General features: G+C 39.6%; 2 protein-coding genes across 4 annotated transcripts in view; one reads left to right on the forward strand and one right to left on the reverse strand.

Moving 5' to 3' along the window:
• The window catches only part of SHOC2 (SHOC2 leucine rich repeat scaffold protein), a 98,130-nt gene extending 92,401 nt beyond the window's left edge, over positions 1–5,729 (reverse strand). Inside the window, exon 1 of one of the 2 annotated variants that reach the window (XM_039250705.1) lies at positions 5,519–5,729. The gene's annotated coding sequence lies outside the window, so the exon portion shown is untranslated. Of the gene's footprint in view, positions 1–4,807; positions 4,885–5,518 lie in introns of those variants that run through there. The other variant, XM_039250704.1, reaches the window with a different exon arrangement.
• Positions 5,201–16,370, forward strand: BBIP1 (BBSome interacting protein 1). 2 transcript variants are annotated; one of them, XM_039250707.1, is made up of 4 exons: positions 5,201–5,416; positions 6,626–6,628; positions 14,857–14,936; positions 15,633–16,370. In XM_039250707.1, the coding sequence occupies exons 3-4, from the start codon at positions 14,891–14,893 to the stop codon at positions 15,797–15,799; spliced, it is 213 nt and encodes a 70-aa protein (XP_039106638.1). In that variant the 5' UTR covers positions 5,201–5,416; positions 6,626–6,628; positions 14,857–14,890; the 3' UTR covers positions 15,800–16,370. The 2 variants fall into 2 exon arrangements, with proteins under 2 accessions (XP_039106638.1, XP_039106637.1); XM_039250706.1 differs by lacking the exon at positions 6,626–6,628 and having other exon boundaries at positions 5,202–5,416.
• The last annotated feature ends 867 nt before the right edge of the window (positions 16,371–17,237 follow it).

Below are 17,237 nucleotides of genomic sequence, written 5' to 3' on the forward strand. Positions count from 1 at the left end.
AATGAAAAAATAATTAAAAGTTTTAAATAATTTGAAGCAGATCCCAGATCCACAGTCCAAGGCCTAAATTAAATTAGGTATACAAGAAATAACAATCTCTAAAAGTATAGGCTTTAATAAATACCTACTTGATAACCTAAAATATTAAGTCTTACATAGAATCCAAATTGCTATTCATCTGCATGTTTCCAAATGGACCTTAACATGTTTAACTTCTATGCTTTTTCTTCCCACTATCTATCCTACTTATCCCTCAAGAGTTAAGTTCAAGTCCTATCTTCCAGCAAGCATTGCTGGTTACACATGCAATCTATGCCTTAACTCAGCTCAGTTCACCAGCATACACTGCTATCAAAGCACTGCTGTCACGTTGCAAAACAATTAACTACTGACTTGTACGGTTCATACAACAAACTGTGAACTTACTGAAAGCAAGAAACCCAGTATATTTAGCTATGTATCCTCAGAGTCTGGGACATACATGGCACTCAGCAGGAGGTCGATGACATTACGAATATGAAATTATAGTAAGAAATATTTATAGAACAAGAATTTAAATTTAAAGACTATTTACAAAACTGTGAAAGTCCCTGAAAGCAGGAAGGAGTGTTATACAACACAAAACTGGAAACTGAGAAAGTGCAAATTTAACTGATAATATCTAGAATTTGGAGTTAATTTCATTAGCATCACAAGAGATAATTTCCACTTTACCTCCACAACATTTGAAAAACCAAAAGAAAAAAGATTTATCATTATAAACTATGAAATTACTGAATTAAAATTGTAGGATTTACAAATAGTATTTGAGGGCAAATGAAGTGCTTAAACTCTGATTGCTCACAGTGCTATAAACATTAGAAGAGCTAAAATACTTCATAAAAGTCCTTTAGGTTCATTTCACATAGGGACCAACTGCACTCACTTTTAAGTCTCTTTTAATGTTTTAACTTCAACCAGAACATTCATTCTTTCTGATAAAAGAACCCTTACCTTTTACAGCATCCACAACTTTTTGTAATCAGTTCTGATCTTTAAAGAGGAATTAAGATTTATTGTGTGAAATCTAATTAGTTCTTTTAAATCTTGATAATAGAAACTTCATACTTTCTCAGAAAACACGTTACCAACATTTCAAAAGGTAAAGAGCTCTTTGTAATTAGAATATTCTTTTCATGTGTTAGAACTTTGATTTGCAGAATTAGAGACCCTGTGCTAAAAAGTTGGGAACCAGGGGAAAATACCAAAGAATGAACGTTTACTTCAAAAATAATGCAGTCACGTATTTTATACCATAAGTCAGCTTTTCCAACTTATGTGTGTTCCTTTCAACCTGCACTGACTGCAATTACATTTCAGAACATTCTAAGTTCAAGCATTCCATAGGTCACCTTGTGACTTCGACATTTTTTAGATTTTAAAAGTCCATGTAAACAGAGAGCTACAAAAATAAAAAATTTTAACTATTAGATTATCAGAGAAAAAATGTTCAAAAAGATTTATATGGCATAACTTTGATGTGGTATGACCAGTAGAAAAACAAATTTCAGAACACAGGGACAGCAATTTTTTAATAATTTAGTCTATGAAAGATTTAGCCTTAAATTACAATATGCCAATGTGTAATATATAATGCATGAAGTATAAGTCTAACAATAAGCAAAAATAGCAACCAATATTTGCAGTACTCATTTCTCAAGTACCACGTGAAAATACTTAATGTATCCCTCTGCTGCTAAATTACAGCTAATTTCCATATAATTTATCTACAACAAAATATTTACCAATTCCCTATTAGTCTTATTAGGAAATGTCAAAGTGTTTATTCTATATCTAAATTGCCTCTCCTGATACTTTATAAACTAATTCAAGAACACTTCCACCAAGGCCAAAATATAAACCTCAGAACTCACTGAAGGATTTGTGGGTCAACCTGTTTGGCAGTTTTACTGTGTGTTTTTCTGTGGGGGGAAGGGGGGAATGACTGGTCTTGTTTTGATTTTTTGGTTATAAGCATAGATTTTATATTTTCAAACATAAATGATACATGAATAATACAGCAAACTAAAATTCTAAAGATACATTCTTTCAACCTCCAAAAAATATTCATCCTTATCTGCAAATACAGGTTCAGGTCTATTTTTCATCAAAAACACAACAGTTAATTTTTATATTTAAATATCTTACTAGAAAAAAATCTATAAATTAAATTGTTTAAAGAACACAAGTTTTACAGAAATATTAAATTACACAACAAATACTGATAATCCAGCATGTTTTCAAAACAAATATGACTGCCTAGATAACAAAGAAATTCAATTTTATTTACCTTTCCCCCACATGGGTAAGGCACGTCAAAACACACTAAGAGGGGGGCACCTGGCTGGCTCAGTCAAAAGAGCATATGACTTCTGATCCTGGGTGTGTGAGTTTGAGCCCCACACTGGGCGTAGAGATGATTAAAAAAATAAACTTAAAAATATATGTATGTAGTATCTATCAGAAGCTATTCAGAAGGCATCTTTGGGAAGTATTCCACATAGAATTCCAGTTTATGTTTCTCCGAAAACACGGGACAAGCCCTGTCCCAAGTCACTGAAGAAACAGTAACATTTAAAAGGCATAATTCCAGCAAATATAACACAAGAATTTATAATTGTGGTGTTCCTTTTGAAAAGCGAAATGTTTCAAATTTCTGGCACAAAGGTCACCAATTGTTGTATGAGTCTGGCTACAATTATCACAACACAGCTCTAATCAACTTTCTGAATATGGTAGTTGAAAAACTTAAAAACCCAGCTGTAGGCTATTATTCTATCTTGGTATCACTCTTTAATACAATTTAAAACAAGAGAATAACACTTGAAAACCGTGTTAACAATGAAAGATCAGCAAACAAATGCCAACCTGAGATCAGTAAACGAATGCCAACCTGAGTTAAATGTAGTTTCTTCAAAAACTAAACAAACACAAGATAACAGTTGTAATCTTAGAAACAGGCCAGATCCACCCCTCAAAACTAGCATTTCAAAAATATAGTTTTATGTTACCTTTATGTATTTAAGCCATTTGAAAGTTACAAATCTTAAAGCCTTTATTTACTTGTCTAAGATCTATTTTTCAAATGTCTATTCAAAATTAAGTAAGTTTCACAGTGTACCTTATGTCCAAATAAATATTTAAAAGATTTATCCTATTCAGTCCAAACTCCATAGGTAGGCAAGAGTCACATACATATATTATTCCTAAAAATTCTTGTCACTGTCACATAGAAAAACATCAACACTTGATAAACTCAAACTATAAATGTAGGCTTACTTAATGTTGCGCATTGTGCCCACGAGCTAAGTTTCTTCAAATTCATGTTAACAGTTTAAGGGCTATGGCATTGAAGGATGAAGGTACAAATTAGTACACTAATAAACTGAGGTCTTTAAAATCAGACAATTTCTTGGTGTTAATGCTACATTCGAATACAAAAATGCTTGGTTACACAAGTATACCCTAGAATTCTGACAAACAAAAAATTTTACACCCAGGAATCTCTTTGAGTACTACTAGAAGCTGACATTTATGAAGAAGTGTACAAAACGAAGCTGCACAAGTGAAAGCTTAGAGATATAGTGTTGGTAGTTATGATGGAAGCCAATACTATACAGTACACATCTGCAGCCCAATTTTGCTTCAGCATCCCCAGAGACTTAAAAAACATTTCTTTGGATAGGTTGCAAAACATTGCTTCCTCTTTTTTTCACATCTCACCCCCATTATGATACAAAGCAACACACAAAACCAAATCACCAACTGTAAGGACGGAAAGCTTAAAAACTCACACAAAAGCATCTTTCCAACTCTCAGAGTCGGTATTCATTCCACCTGTTTGTAAATCCATACTAACACAATAACACAAAACCGCTGTCGACTTAAAAACGGGGGGAGGGGGCAATTAATGGTTTGAAGTCATTCTTCTACCTAGGCATGGGGCGGGGGAGGGGGAAGGTACAAAACAATGGATGCTGAGGGGCTGGGGGAAAATCTTTTGGCCCAGAAACCTTCGGCGTTAAGAGCTAGGGTAGGGGTGGGGGGGGCAGTACGGGGCGGGGAGGGGGGGAGCGAGGAGGAGATAAGAGTACTTTTCCTCTATCCCTAAATGCTGCCGCGGAAAGAGGTTGCCACCAGGCAAGTCCAACAGGGCGGTCGTGGATGCCTACAACTCGCCTCACCAGGCACCATACCCAGAGCCAACTCACCACTCCTCACCGAAAGGAGAGAAGACGGGGCGAGAGCGGGGGGCTCTGAGGAGGGGCGAGGAAATACCCCACCCCGCACCACTAGCGCTGCGCCAGGGCCCCCCGCCAACGACTTACACAGCTCCCCGACGCCCACGGGGCGCCCAGCAGCCCGGCCCAGGTGCCCCGGGGAGCAGAGTGGGGCAGAGCCGTCCGCCTGGCGCCCCCCGCCCGCGCCCGGGCGCTGCCCCGGCCGCCCGCCGCCACCGCAGGCCCGGCCCCGGCCGCTGTCACAGCCGAGCGGCTCACTTTCGGCGCCCGCTGCGGGGCCCCGCACCAGAGCCGGCTCCGAGGGCCCGGCCCTTCCTGAGACAGCACCCAGGAAAGCGGCGGCGGCCGCGGCGCCTCCCAGGGCCCCAGCCCCTCGGGCCTCGCCCCGGCCCCGCCGGCTCTAGCCCCTCAGGGCGTGCGGGGCCTCCCCCTACCGACAGCCACCCGGACCGCCCGACGGGTAAGAAAGAAGGCAGGAAGAACCGACCGACAAACGCCCTCCCGCCGCCGCAGCAGCCCCGGGTTACCGTCAGGAGCCCCAACTCCGCCATCCTCTTCGCTCGCCCTCCTTCCTCCTCCTCCTTAGAAGCGACGCTGCCCAACCGCCGCCCCCCGCCCGCCCCTCCCCCACTCGCCCCGCCCCGCCTGCCCCTCCACACACTCTTGCTCCTACCGCCCCGCCCCACCCCTCAGGCTCAGGCCCGTCACTCGCTGAGGGAGAAAAACAGGCGGGGCCAGGGCAATCGACGCTACCCAATCACAGTGAGGCACTGGCGCCAACGACGCTGTCCAATCAGAGCGAGGCACTGGCGCCAGCTTCCCTCGCTCCGCCCTTTTCCTTTCCTCAGCTGCTCTAGGCCCCCTCTCCCGCCCACTGGGCGCCGCTGGCAAGCCCGGCCACAGAGTAAGCCTCCGACCGGGTAGAGGGACAACTGGCAAATCGGAAGTTACTGTTGAAGCTAAGGCAGCCATAACTGCTAAGGGCAAAGGGAGTTTCCTGGCCTCCCGTCTCCAGTGTGACGTAGTTCTCCCTTCGCCCAATCTCACCGTTGCCCCGGGCAACAGTCGAGCGGTCTGGGGAAGAGAGGAGTCTGTAAGTAGGCCCGAAAAGGACCAAAGGTGACCGGACATCCCAGGTTAGACACCTTAATTCATATTCAGAACTGCCTACCCGAGCTGGGGGAGAGGAAAGCGCAGGTTTCCTGGCCCTTATTTTGCTGGGACGTCTCATCACTTACCTAGGTGGACAAAAGGTTAGGGTTCCGAAAATCCCTGTCCCGCCCGGAAGTTGCATTTGGCACTTCTGAATGGGGTCATGGCAGAAGGGTGGGAATAGCCCCCGGCACCCCAGGGAGTGCCCATTTCCACGGGAGTCTCCAGGTGAGGTGAGGGTCCGGTCAGCCCTGTCCCGTGAGGCAGGCCCGAGCTAGACGTCCCGCGGGAGACGGAGAGCCGGGGAGGGGAGGGGGTGTTCTCAGCCGCTTCCGCTGGAAGAAGGTTTTGCTTCCGGGCTGGCCTGACGGCGGCCCGCCCTACCTCCGCCCCTCTGAGGTTCCCTGTCGGGCGAGGCCGCTCCACCGGCCCTTCAGACCCAGCTGCAGCCCGCGGGGCCCGGGAGCTGGAGGGGGGGCTTCGGCCCGCGCCACTGGGCGGAGCCCCGCCCTCTAGCTGCTGGGGCTCGCGACCGCGCCCCCTTAAATTTCTATTAAGTCCTTTCATCCCGGCCTTTGGAGGACGGAGAATTAGGGAGCTTGAGGAAAACGTTTTCCGTTGCCAGCTAGAACGGGAGAAGGTGGTCCTCCACCACAGCGGCAGCACTTTCCACCTTCTGTCATAACGTTCTTAATTGTCTTCCTTTTCTTTATTTCTCCTCTTTTGTGGGTTCGTAAGCATTGGCTGCAGTTCTGGGTAAAGGTATACCGTCCTAATCCTCCATGTCTACGTTTTATTAACTTTCTGCTTGTGAATATTCTTAAAAATACCGTAATACGTTTACATGGCTCTTCCCAAGAGTTGTCACACCTGAACTCATGTCGTTCCTCCCGTAGGCTTGAGTCAAGAACTATCAGATTGGCAATAACTGGGTTGGATGCCAAAAGTTGCCGGGGGGGAGGGGAAGACCAGGAGAACTTTCTCAACAAGGGTGCAAACCTACCTTCATTACTTAATCTCTTTCTACTTCCTTACTTCCTTACTTAATCTCTACTTCCTTACTCCTGATGCTTTAACCAAAATGAACTACTCTGGTTTCTTCCAAGATTAATCACTGAAGCACTAACCTTTTGTGACTCTATATTAATGTCTTAGTTGTCCTCGGAGATGTGTTTCCAGATTCTCTCCAACAGGAAGTAATTTCCTCTGCGCTTACCTAGCACTTTCTGTACTTCTTTTATGACAACCATTATTTTATAACAGCTGCTTACGTCCTTAGCTTTACTGCTTGCTGTGCTTATATCTAAATAAAATGGTGTATATCAGATTCATCTGTCTATCATATCATCTTGTACATGATGTTATTTTGGTAGGTGCTTACTGAAAGATTGAATACATTTGGTGTCCTGGGTGCCTAAGACACTGCCAGCTTTAATTTATCAAATTTAGTGTAGTTCCTGTTACTCAGCCTTTTCCTAGTCTTCCCCTCTGAAGTCTTTCCAACATGATTTCTTCCCTCAATTTAAAAAAAAAAAAAAGAAACCATACATAAAAAAAGTTGAAGGAATGCAATATTCATATACCCTTACCTAGATCCGACAGCTGTTAACATTCTACCAAATTTTTTTTATTTCCTCTCACTTCTTTCATTGTCATTGATCTATTTGGAAATAGGTTACAGACACCTGTTAAGCAGGCACCTCTAAATTAATTTCCAAAATGTATTCTCTAAGGATTATAAAGTTCTGCAAAACACAGTATCATTATCACAAGTAAGGAAATTAATAGTTTTGTAATATTTCAAATCTAGTCTGTATGTGCATTCTCCCACTTGACCCAAGAATACTTTTTATACCCTTACCCCTGCTCCTCCAACAAAATTCAGTAACCAGTCAAGGTTTATGTATTGTGCTTGGGTATTGTAACTCTTTAGCATTAATCGAGAACAATTCCCCTATTTTTTTTTTCTCCTGTGACACGGGCGTTTTAAAGAGTTCAGATCAGAGGTCTTTTTGAAGATCTCCTTTTTTCTTATTTCTTGTAAACCAGAAGCTGATCTAGAGGCTTGATTCGATTCCATTTTACATTTTTTTCCTGAGAACACTTCACAGTACTCATACTTCTATAATCATAATTAATGATTAAGCCTTCTCAAATGTAACTGTCTACCAGTGCCATGAGTTGCTCCTTATATCCATCCCACTTCTTTATAAACAAACCCTTGTATGGTGTCCTACAAAGAAGAATTTAGCATTCAATCCTCCTGCCGGTTGAGAGGAAGTGCTAGAGTCCTGGGCTGACTGTCTACCTTTAGTAAAGTATTGCTGCTACTTCGCCTATACTTGTAGCTGATGCAATATAATCTGCAGCAGTATACTGATGTCAGCATAGTTTCATGAGTTTCAACTCCTGGCACCCTGAGGACTGTTGATGAAAGATGTGTGGGCCCTGCAATTCAAATACAGATGAATCTTGATGTTATCAAAGCAGATACCAAGGCAACTGCTGGCCATCTGGTATTTTGTGTGAGTAGGATGTGTCATTTTCTATTAACTTAATAGTAGTGTCTGCTAGTGAAGTATACCATCATCCAAGTTCATCCAAGAAGAACAGTTCCTGTTCTTAGGCCTAGGCACATTTCAGAAGCTAGACACCGCACATTTTATTCACATGAGTCTAAATTAATTAGCCAAATTGAACATGTTGCGACATTTTTCTACCAGCAGATGCCAGATAGCAAACACAGTAGAACTACTATAGTTTCCAAATACATGGCATATGATGTTATTTGGCATCTCCAGATGAACATTATCAATCCAAATTAAGCACTCTGCTAGCATGTGGGCAGCCAATTGAGTGAGAATAAGAACTACTACTTTGTGTCTGCTAGAAAAACACTTTCTTTTTGAGCTCCCTGTTTCACCTTCATGTTAATTTACATTCAGAAATCTAATATGAAAATTTGAAAATTCATCTATTATAGCCAATCATAAGTCTTGAATAATACAAATAAAATTTTTCATATTTTTCCTGTAACTCCTGCCACCCCATCCACAACCTGTACTGGGCAGACTGAATTTTCTTTTTTTTTTTTAATTTTTTTTAAATGTTTTATTTATTTCTAGGAGAGAGAGAGAGAGACAGCGTGAGCAAGGGAGGGTCAGAGAGAGAGTCACAGACTGAAACAGGCTCCAGGCTCTGAGCTGGCAGTCAGCACAGAGCCCGACGCGAGGCTCGAACCCACGAACCGCGAGATCATGACCTACGCAAAAGTCGGACGGTTAACTGACTAAGCCACCCAGGCGCCCCTAGGCAGATTGAATTTTCTTTTTTAATTTTTATTTATTTCTAGGAGAGAGAGAGATAGACAGCGTGAACAGGGGTGGGTCAGAGAGAGAGAGGGAGACACAGACTCTGAAACAGGCTCCAGGCTCTGAGCTGGCAGTCAGCACAGAGCCCTACGCGGGGCTCGAACCCACGAACCGCGAGATCATGACCTAAGCGAAAGTCGGACGCCTAACCGACTAAGCCACCCAGGCGCCCCGGCAGATTGAATTTTTTTAAAAGGATCTAAATTAATAAATATTCACCAAAAAATATCCTTTACATAAACAAATTGCTTCTGGTACCTCCCTCAGTTCTCAAAGATTGTATTTGGTTTCTTAATACCTATTAATGATAAAATAGGACAATTTGGCATATAATGTGTTGTAGTCGTTCTGTGTTCTACTGAAGTTGTGAAGTCAAGTGCCTGTAGCAGTGAGGATGGTAAGGGAAAGGGAACATTCGGCAGTAGTGGGGACTAGACAACTCTCCACAGTCATCTGGGACATTACTTTCCAGCCCTAGCCACACTTTGCCATGTGAGAGGTGTTGCCAGATTTGCCAAGAGGAGCTGAAATTTGGACTTTATGAGAAATATCTGATTTTTAAGTATAGGCTCAAATACTTTTAAAATATTTAGCAAGCCAGCAAAACATTTAACCAGATAGGACCAAGGGCCACCAGTCTATGATGTATGTTTCTTACATGAAAACAGGATTGGCAGTTAGGCCAGAATCTGAAAATACTTCAGAAATGTTTTTCTAAACATATTTCAGGTGCATTCATTTTCCTTGGTTAGGCAACAAGCCATTTGTCACTTCCATCAAAAATTCCAGAGGGGCACCTGGGTGGCTCAGTCGGTTAAGCGTCTGACTTCGGCTCTGGTCATAATCTCATGGTCTGTGAGTTCATGCCCCATGTTGGGCTCTGTGCTGCGGCTCAGAGCCTGAAGCCTGCTTCAGATTCTGTGTCTCCCTCTCTCTATGCCCCTGCTCCAGTCATGCTCTGTTTCTCTCTCTCAAAATAAATAAATAAAAACATTAAAAACATTTTTTAAAAAAAGATTCAGTGATAATCTATGTGTGTTAAGGAAGGAATGTACTCTGTCTCGGGTGTAATTCATCTTGTATCTAAAAACACATGATTCTGTGAAATACAGAATATTTATTTCTTAAAAAAAAAAAAGAAAAAAAAAGAAATTCCAGATAGAGTCTTATATATACCAAGCTTCTATTCCCTATAATTTTAAAGGTTTTTACTCTTTGCCACCAACTTAAAAACTTGCTCACATTTTCTCAACCTTCAATTATATCAATTATATTATAAAATAGATTTGCTTTATCATATTCTTTTATTATTTTTTAATGTTTATTTATTTTGGCAGAGAATAAGCGGGGGATGGGGCGGGGAGAGAGAGAAAAAAAATCCTAAGCAGACTCCACACTCAGTAGATCTCACATTTGTGAGATCGTGACCTGAGCCAAAATCAAGGATTGGATGCTTCACTGACTGAGCCACCCAGGCACCCCCAAAAGATTCTTATCCACTGTATCTCCATCATTTAACTGTGGCTGTCATACTATAGACATGGTATATTTGTTGAAAGGAAAAATGTGTTTGGATAGGAACACATGACCTCAAATTCCTCTTTTGTTACATTTGTTTTCCATTCTGAAAGAATAATTCCCTTGTCCCAAAAAGAGCATCCTTTCTACTCCAGTCTTTACCGTCCAGTGTTTAAAGTTCTGTCCTTATAAATATATAGCCATTAACATTAATTTTTATCTTCAGTAATTATTTTATCCATGTATAACTTATTTTGATCAGTTTTTCACTAATGGTAATAACTCAATCCAGAATAGTTTAGTTTTTCATTTGTAAACACTTTTGTAGAGAAATATGGTAGGATAATCAATCATTAAAATGTGGTTAAGTATGAAAATATATTACAGTAAAATTAAGTGGAATGGTAATAGAGGTCTAGGGAGAAAAACACTGTAAAGTTTGACTTAAGTTCTTCATTCTTTTTACTAATGGAGAATAATAGCTGTCAAAATTTTATGATTGAGATTGAATTGGATATGTTTTTAAGACTGATATGGGGTGCCTGGGTTGCTTAAGTTGGTTAAGCATCCAACTTTTAGTTTCAGCTCAGGTCATGATGTCATGGTTTGTGGGTTGGAGCCCTGCTTGGGATTCTCTCTCCCCCTCTCTGCCCCTTCCCCACATGCACTCACTCTTTCCCTCTCCCAAAATAAATAAATTTCAAAAATTAAAATGAAAAAATAAAAGGCTGATATGTTATTTTTAAATATACTGGAAATTATGTCTTTAGAACGATTTGAACTTAATAATTTATATGTCAATTTAGAAATGTGTAAAGGGGTATTTAGTTTTTCTACCTAGTTTTTAAAATTCTCAGGGCATCTGGGTGGCTTAGTTAGCTAAATGTCCAACTCTTGATTTCCACTCAGGTCATGATCTCAGTTGTTCAAACCCTTTGGCAGGGCTTTCTCTCTGTGGGCTTTCTCTCTCTCTCTCTCTCTCAAAATATATAAGTAAACTATAAATAAACTATAAATGAATGAACAAATGAATGAATAAATGGAATAAAAATCTCAGTGCATGTTAATGCAAGCATAAAAGTTGAGGACCACAGACATATATTCTCTGGGTTCAGAAGGACACTTTAGTACTCTTGTCCAGTCCCATACACAATTTAGTTCAAGTATCAAATTAAGTCAGTCCAGAAATTTTTAACTTGTCCAATGTAAAATTAACTTGTGTTATCAACATGTGTATGATTGATATAAAGTAGTAATCCTTCCTAGACTTGTGTCTTTCAACTCCCACTCCAACAGCTTTGTAAAATATTTCATGACAGAAATTTGGTTTCCCTCCAAGTTCTTCTGCATTAATTGTAGGCACATCCAGCTCAATGGCTACAACAGATTTGCTTACTTTGACATGACTTTGAAATGTACTATCCATCAAAACCATTATCTCTGGAACAAATTACAAACTAAAGAAACTATGTGGGAAAAGTAGTAGATTATTTTCCAATTATCCAGACCAAGAACTTCAAAAAATTATTGACATTATATTCTCCAAGCATTAAAAGTTTGGGTTCTATTAGTGTAAGAATTTTACTTCTGCAATGTGTTTTCTCTTAAAATATACCTTGACAAATGTATCATTTTAAAATCTGGCATAGTTGTCCATTGTATGGCTGTTACAGAATTTATTTAACCTGTGACATATTGCTGAATATTTAGATTCACCTACTGCTGAACATTTTGCTATTCAATGCAATGCTTTAATGAAAATTCTTATGTCTTTATCCACTGGTGCATTATATCTGTAGGACCCATTACTAGAATGCTTGGGTCAAAGGAAATGTGCATATTTAGCTTCAGTAGATAATACAAAATATTAATAGATACTACAAAATACCTAAAAAAACCTGTACCAAGAAACCCACTCACCAACAAAGAATGCCCATTTCTCTGTACCTTCTCTAACTCTGGATACTATCAGCTTTTGACTTTTTTGCAATTTCCAAAGATCTAACATGCACACCAAATTGTCACATGATTTTCACCTCCTTCATGAGCTCATGATCATTTTCTTAAACTGCAGTACCCACCTCAGCACTCCTAAATCCCCTTAAACTGTTTTATTTTCTATTAACTTACTACCTTGTAACATCTTATTATTTATTTACTCTAGAGTGTAAGCTCCAAAAGGTTTGGGGTTTTGTCTGTTTTGTTCACTAAAGAACAGTGCTTTGCACGTAATAGACATGTATTTATTGAATTGAATGACATGGAACTTGTATGATACATGTGAATTTCTGTCACAGCTGGTATGTTTCTTCTTTGACCTATTTGTCCCTAGTGTTACATACATCTTACCTTATCATAATAAGAAAATACCTAAGGAGCAACCACAACTCCTTAGGGCACATTACACCAGACAATACACCCATCTTTGGCTATTAGCAGGCCACCTGGTGAAGGAAAGAAATGTTCCTTCCTACTGTGGACTCCCTGGGCAGTTGATTATCAAGACACTGTAGCCTTGCCAATGAGGGCCATCCAACCACCACCTTGCTTATTTTAGCCCTTCCCTTCCTGTTCCTCTCCTGCCAGTGCCTGGGGGGGCTGGGAGGTCTAGGAACAATAGCCAACCCTAGTGAAGCCAACACTCCACCCAGGCAAGTGACTGCCAGCACTGTTCTTCCCCGCACCAGACCCAGCCCACTCCCTACCAGGCCTTTGGTTCCACACCCTTTCCAGTAACAATGGCAGCTTAGTGAAACAGAGAACTAAGATTTAGTAGAGCACCAAGTTTCATTGTTTTCCTCAAGCCAGATTTTGGATGTGAAAGAGGTACAGACTAGAAGGAGCAAAGGATTGTGACTGAGTTCTGAGTAGCTGAAGTTGCTACTCTATAAAACATCGAAGATTTTAAGTATTCATCCACTGTTTTGCTGATAAAAATTGATGATACAAAAACTCATGGCTACTATGTTATTTCTTTTCACATTTATCAACATCTGTAATGTCTATCCTCCCTTTTGGCAGCATCCCATGTCAGATTTGCAACAAATAAAGGCCTACTGAATATGTTCATTGTGATATTTTAGTGGAGAAGCTGTTTATTATAGCTTATATTATGGTTCATAATTCAGGCTAATCAGGGATCTGCAGTGCTATTAGCTTTCAACATAACCAGGAATAAAAAGGGAAATGATCGCTAGATACCACTGGCAGGCCTAACAAGAAAAGAATGTGGCTGAAGGAGAAGTTGTGCATTCTAAGGAAATTGCATATTATACTTATCTCAGATCCCATTTAGTGAGGAGTTGCTGCTTTATTCCTGGCCCATTCTCTATTTCATCTTCACCTCGGAAAACAGAGCAATGTAGGGGTTAAACTTTGATGACAAAGTTCTAGAAAATGGATAGAGGTTCCTTAGGAGCTTTAGATGTTCCAGAACAGGAATTTGAATGAGAAAGCAGAGGCTTGGTGGATGGAATAAGGATTTTAATTACAAGTGTCAAAGTGGTAGAGTGGGAATAACTGAGACGGGGAGCAGCTTCACTTGATTATAACTAATTTCCAGTGGGCAGTAAGGGCAAGCACCGCACCAGCATCACTTTATAAATAATAAATCTTTCTTCTGTGGTGATGTTGTGAAAGGCACATGGTAAGGGTTGCATCACTATGGTGAAATATCACAAAATGGGTGGGACTGTCTAGAGAAGTGTTTGTAAAAGGATCATGCTACAAATTACAATCTAGAACACCTTGACTATACAACATAGCAGTAATCTGGAATGTAACACTGGAAGCAAATGCCATCAGCCAGAGATGGCATATATGCTGGTATGTTCTTAACAAAATACTCAAGATAAAGGTATTTGCTGGCACTTTAGAATATAGTATCTCTGTATTAAATGAAAGTAGTAAACTGAAAACATACCTCACTTCTGTTCTTCAAGAGCCAATTTCACCCGTGTTGTCTTACAAACTGCAGATGTATAGCCAGTTAACTGTTTCTTAGGATGCTTTTTGTCATTATAGCAAAGGGATTAAAGTAGAAGCCAGCTGTTAGCTGTTGGGAAGTGGGAGTGTAAGGAAATATTTACCTACTACCTCTTCTTTTTCTTAACTACTGGCCTTACCCCCACATCCCAGTATTTTTTACCTCATCCACTTTCAGGGAGTTGCTATCCGTTAACCAAATGGCTGCACAAAAATTCTTTTGGTTTTCCTCAGCTGGTATCTACTAGGTAATTATGAAAAAAAAAATGAAGTGCTACCAATTTTTCGCTACATGGGGAAAAAATGTAGAACATGTAGCCTTGCAATTTAACACCTCCAATGACTAAAGAACATTGACAGGGTCTAGGTCCTTATGTTAACTCTCTCAACCGTGTTTCAATGAAAAGACCCATAGGAAAATTATGCAAGGATAGGGTAGTTCATTTTCTATAGGAATTGTGATTTTACTTCCTAAAGTACAATGGAAATATCTCAAGCAATATGTTTTGGAAATTCATTCTTGAATATTAACAATTGATTTCTCATTGAAGGAAAAAAAACTTAGCTGTATCCAACAATTCAGATATGGCGGAAGTGAAGTCAATGTTCCGGGAAGTTCTTCCAAAACAAGGTATCTAAATCACAAATACTTAAGTCACAGAATATTATAGGTACCTAAAAAGTAGTAGGCATGCACACAGTGGGCTCAGTAGCTAGACATCTGTAACTATTTTGTGTCTTTGTATGCCACATTTACCATCCACTTTTACTATGGTTTTTTTATAAGCAGGTTATAAAGAACTCATCCATTGCTTTTTTTCCCCCAGTAAAGGATGACAAATGAAGCACTGTTAAACCTGGGACTCCTGTTATACTCAAATCTGCAGATTATAATATGATATTTTCAATGAAAAAAATAGTACTGTAATTCACCATGTTACGGTCTGAAAATGGGGAAAAGAAACCTAAGTCAAGCAATCATTAAGAAAAGCTGACAGTTTAAGTTAAACATTCAGTAGTTAATATTCATGTTAATACCATTCTTTTACTATATTAAGTATTTTTATGCACTACATACTTCTCCTGAATCTTTTTGCACATTAAACATTTGTCACAAAATGTTATGTATTTCATAGGTAGCTTGGAATTTTAGGTACAAAGTTCAAAATGTCATCCTTTTGAACTCCCTAGTATTAAACGTTGATATATTTGAAGTAACTGTGAAAACAACAGATTTTCATTGATAGTGGATTAAGTCTTTATTCTAGCTGCAAGTCCAAACTACCAATTGACTGGGTCATCTCAAATTATTTCTTTTTAAACTTAGGGCAGTTGTCTGTGGAAGATATAACCACAATGGTGCTGTGTAAACCCAAACTTTTACCCTTAAAATCTTTGACTCTGGAAAAACTGGAGAAAATGCAGCAAGCAGCCCAGGATACGATTCGCCAACAAGAAATGGCAGAAAAGGAACAACAGCAAATAACTCACTGAATGATAACTTAGCACTTCTCCAGAATGCCCTGTATTAATTACAGATAGAAAATAATTTGCATCTGTATGCTGAAAAGTGTGTGTTACTAAAACTGATAGTGCTGGTAAATAGTATGAAAATACCCAAGACTAATGCAACTTGTATTGTGATTTTAGACACTCTGGTTTGTATTGAACATAAACAATTAAAAAGCTTTGAACCCAAATTTTAAGAGTTTTTTATTCTACCCAAGTTTTTAGAACTGTAAATTATTGTTCACCATTCCTGTTACTATCAGTCTTACGGGTAAAATTCTTAGGCACACGTGACTAAATGAAACTCTTATATTCAGAAAATCTTTACATTTATTAAAAATTGAATTTGATCATACATTCTAATCTTATACAAAGCGTTTTGGGCTTTTACATTACCTAATTTTAAAACTCTTTTACAAATCTTGTTTCATGTTTAAGGCTATTTTGCCTGACCAACTGATCCTACCAGTAATGACAAAACTGTATTTCCTAAATAAATTGGAAACCCTCACTGAGCTTTTTGTTTTCATAAAGCTTTTTTATGTTTATTTACTTATTTATTTTTAAGAGCGAGGAGGTGCGAGCAGGGGAGGGGCAGAGAGGGAGAGAGAGAATCCCAGGCAGGCTCTGCACTGCACTGCACTGCACTGCCAGTGTGGAGCCTGATGCAGGGCTCAAACTCACAAACCATGTGATAGCGACCTGAGCAGAAATGGAGTTGGACACTTAACTGACTGAGACACCCGGGTGGCCCAGTCCCCTGAGCTTTTAATTATACTGATTTTAAGGACTAAGAATTACCTGGCTACCTTTATCATCCAGGTATCAAACATAAAACTACAGACTTGAAAGAGCCCATGAGATAAATATCAACATTAAATTTGGAGTTTTAATTCTAAAAGGCTGCCTAAACCTGCAATGGGCACATTCCTAATACCTTTGTAAATTCTGAATATAATTCTTGGCTGGTTGCTACCATCAATAGACCATTTAAATTAGCACAGACCTTGAGGCCTTGCCGAGTAATTAGAATTTATTGAGGTTAGAGGTTAGAAATGTAATCATTCTTTAGATAACTGCAAAAGAGGTTAGAAATGTAACCAATCTTTAGATAACTTATTTATTAGTGGCTAATATTTTCTCAGACACTGGGTAAATGTAAGACTTTTTGAGTCACTGAAGAATAATTTTTTATAACACAAACAGTAGCTGGTAACAGAACTTAAGAATGATGAAAGATATTATTTGGATAATAATTGGATTATTATCCAATTACTGGATGTTTTAACTGAGCCTCCAAGGCCCCCCAAGTTCTTTTGATTTAAAAGTTTGCAAAGAACAGTTTCAATTCACTAGGTTCAAATATGCTCCCTTAGAGGATTTAAAATTTGCTGTGTAAAATAAAAGTTTTTAAAAAGACCTA

The sequence above is a fragment of the Hyaena hyaena genome, unplaced genomic scaffold (genome assembly GCF_003009895.1).
Source record: "Hyaena hyaena isolate Hyena2069 unplaced genomic scaffold, ASM300989v1 scaffold_379, whole genome shotgun sequence".
In the NCBI taxonomy this organism is placed as follows: Eukaryota; Metazoa; Chordata; class Mammalia; order Carnivora; family Hyaenidae; genus Hyaena; species Hyaena hyaena.

What these genes read in the sequence shown, in the direction of transcription:
- BBIP1 (XM_039250707.1), top strand. Translation starts at nt 14,891, where the DNA reads ATGGCGGAAGTGAAGTCAATGTTCCGGGAAGTTCTTCCAAAACAAG. An exon ending in GGAAGTTCTTCCAAAACAAG is followed by an intron (nt 14,937 to 15,632) that starts GTATCTAAATCA and finishes TTTTAAACTTAG; the next exon opens with GGCAGTTGTCTGTGGAAGAT.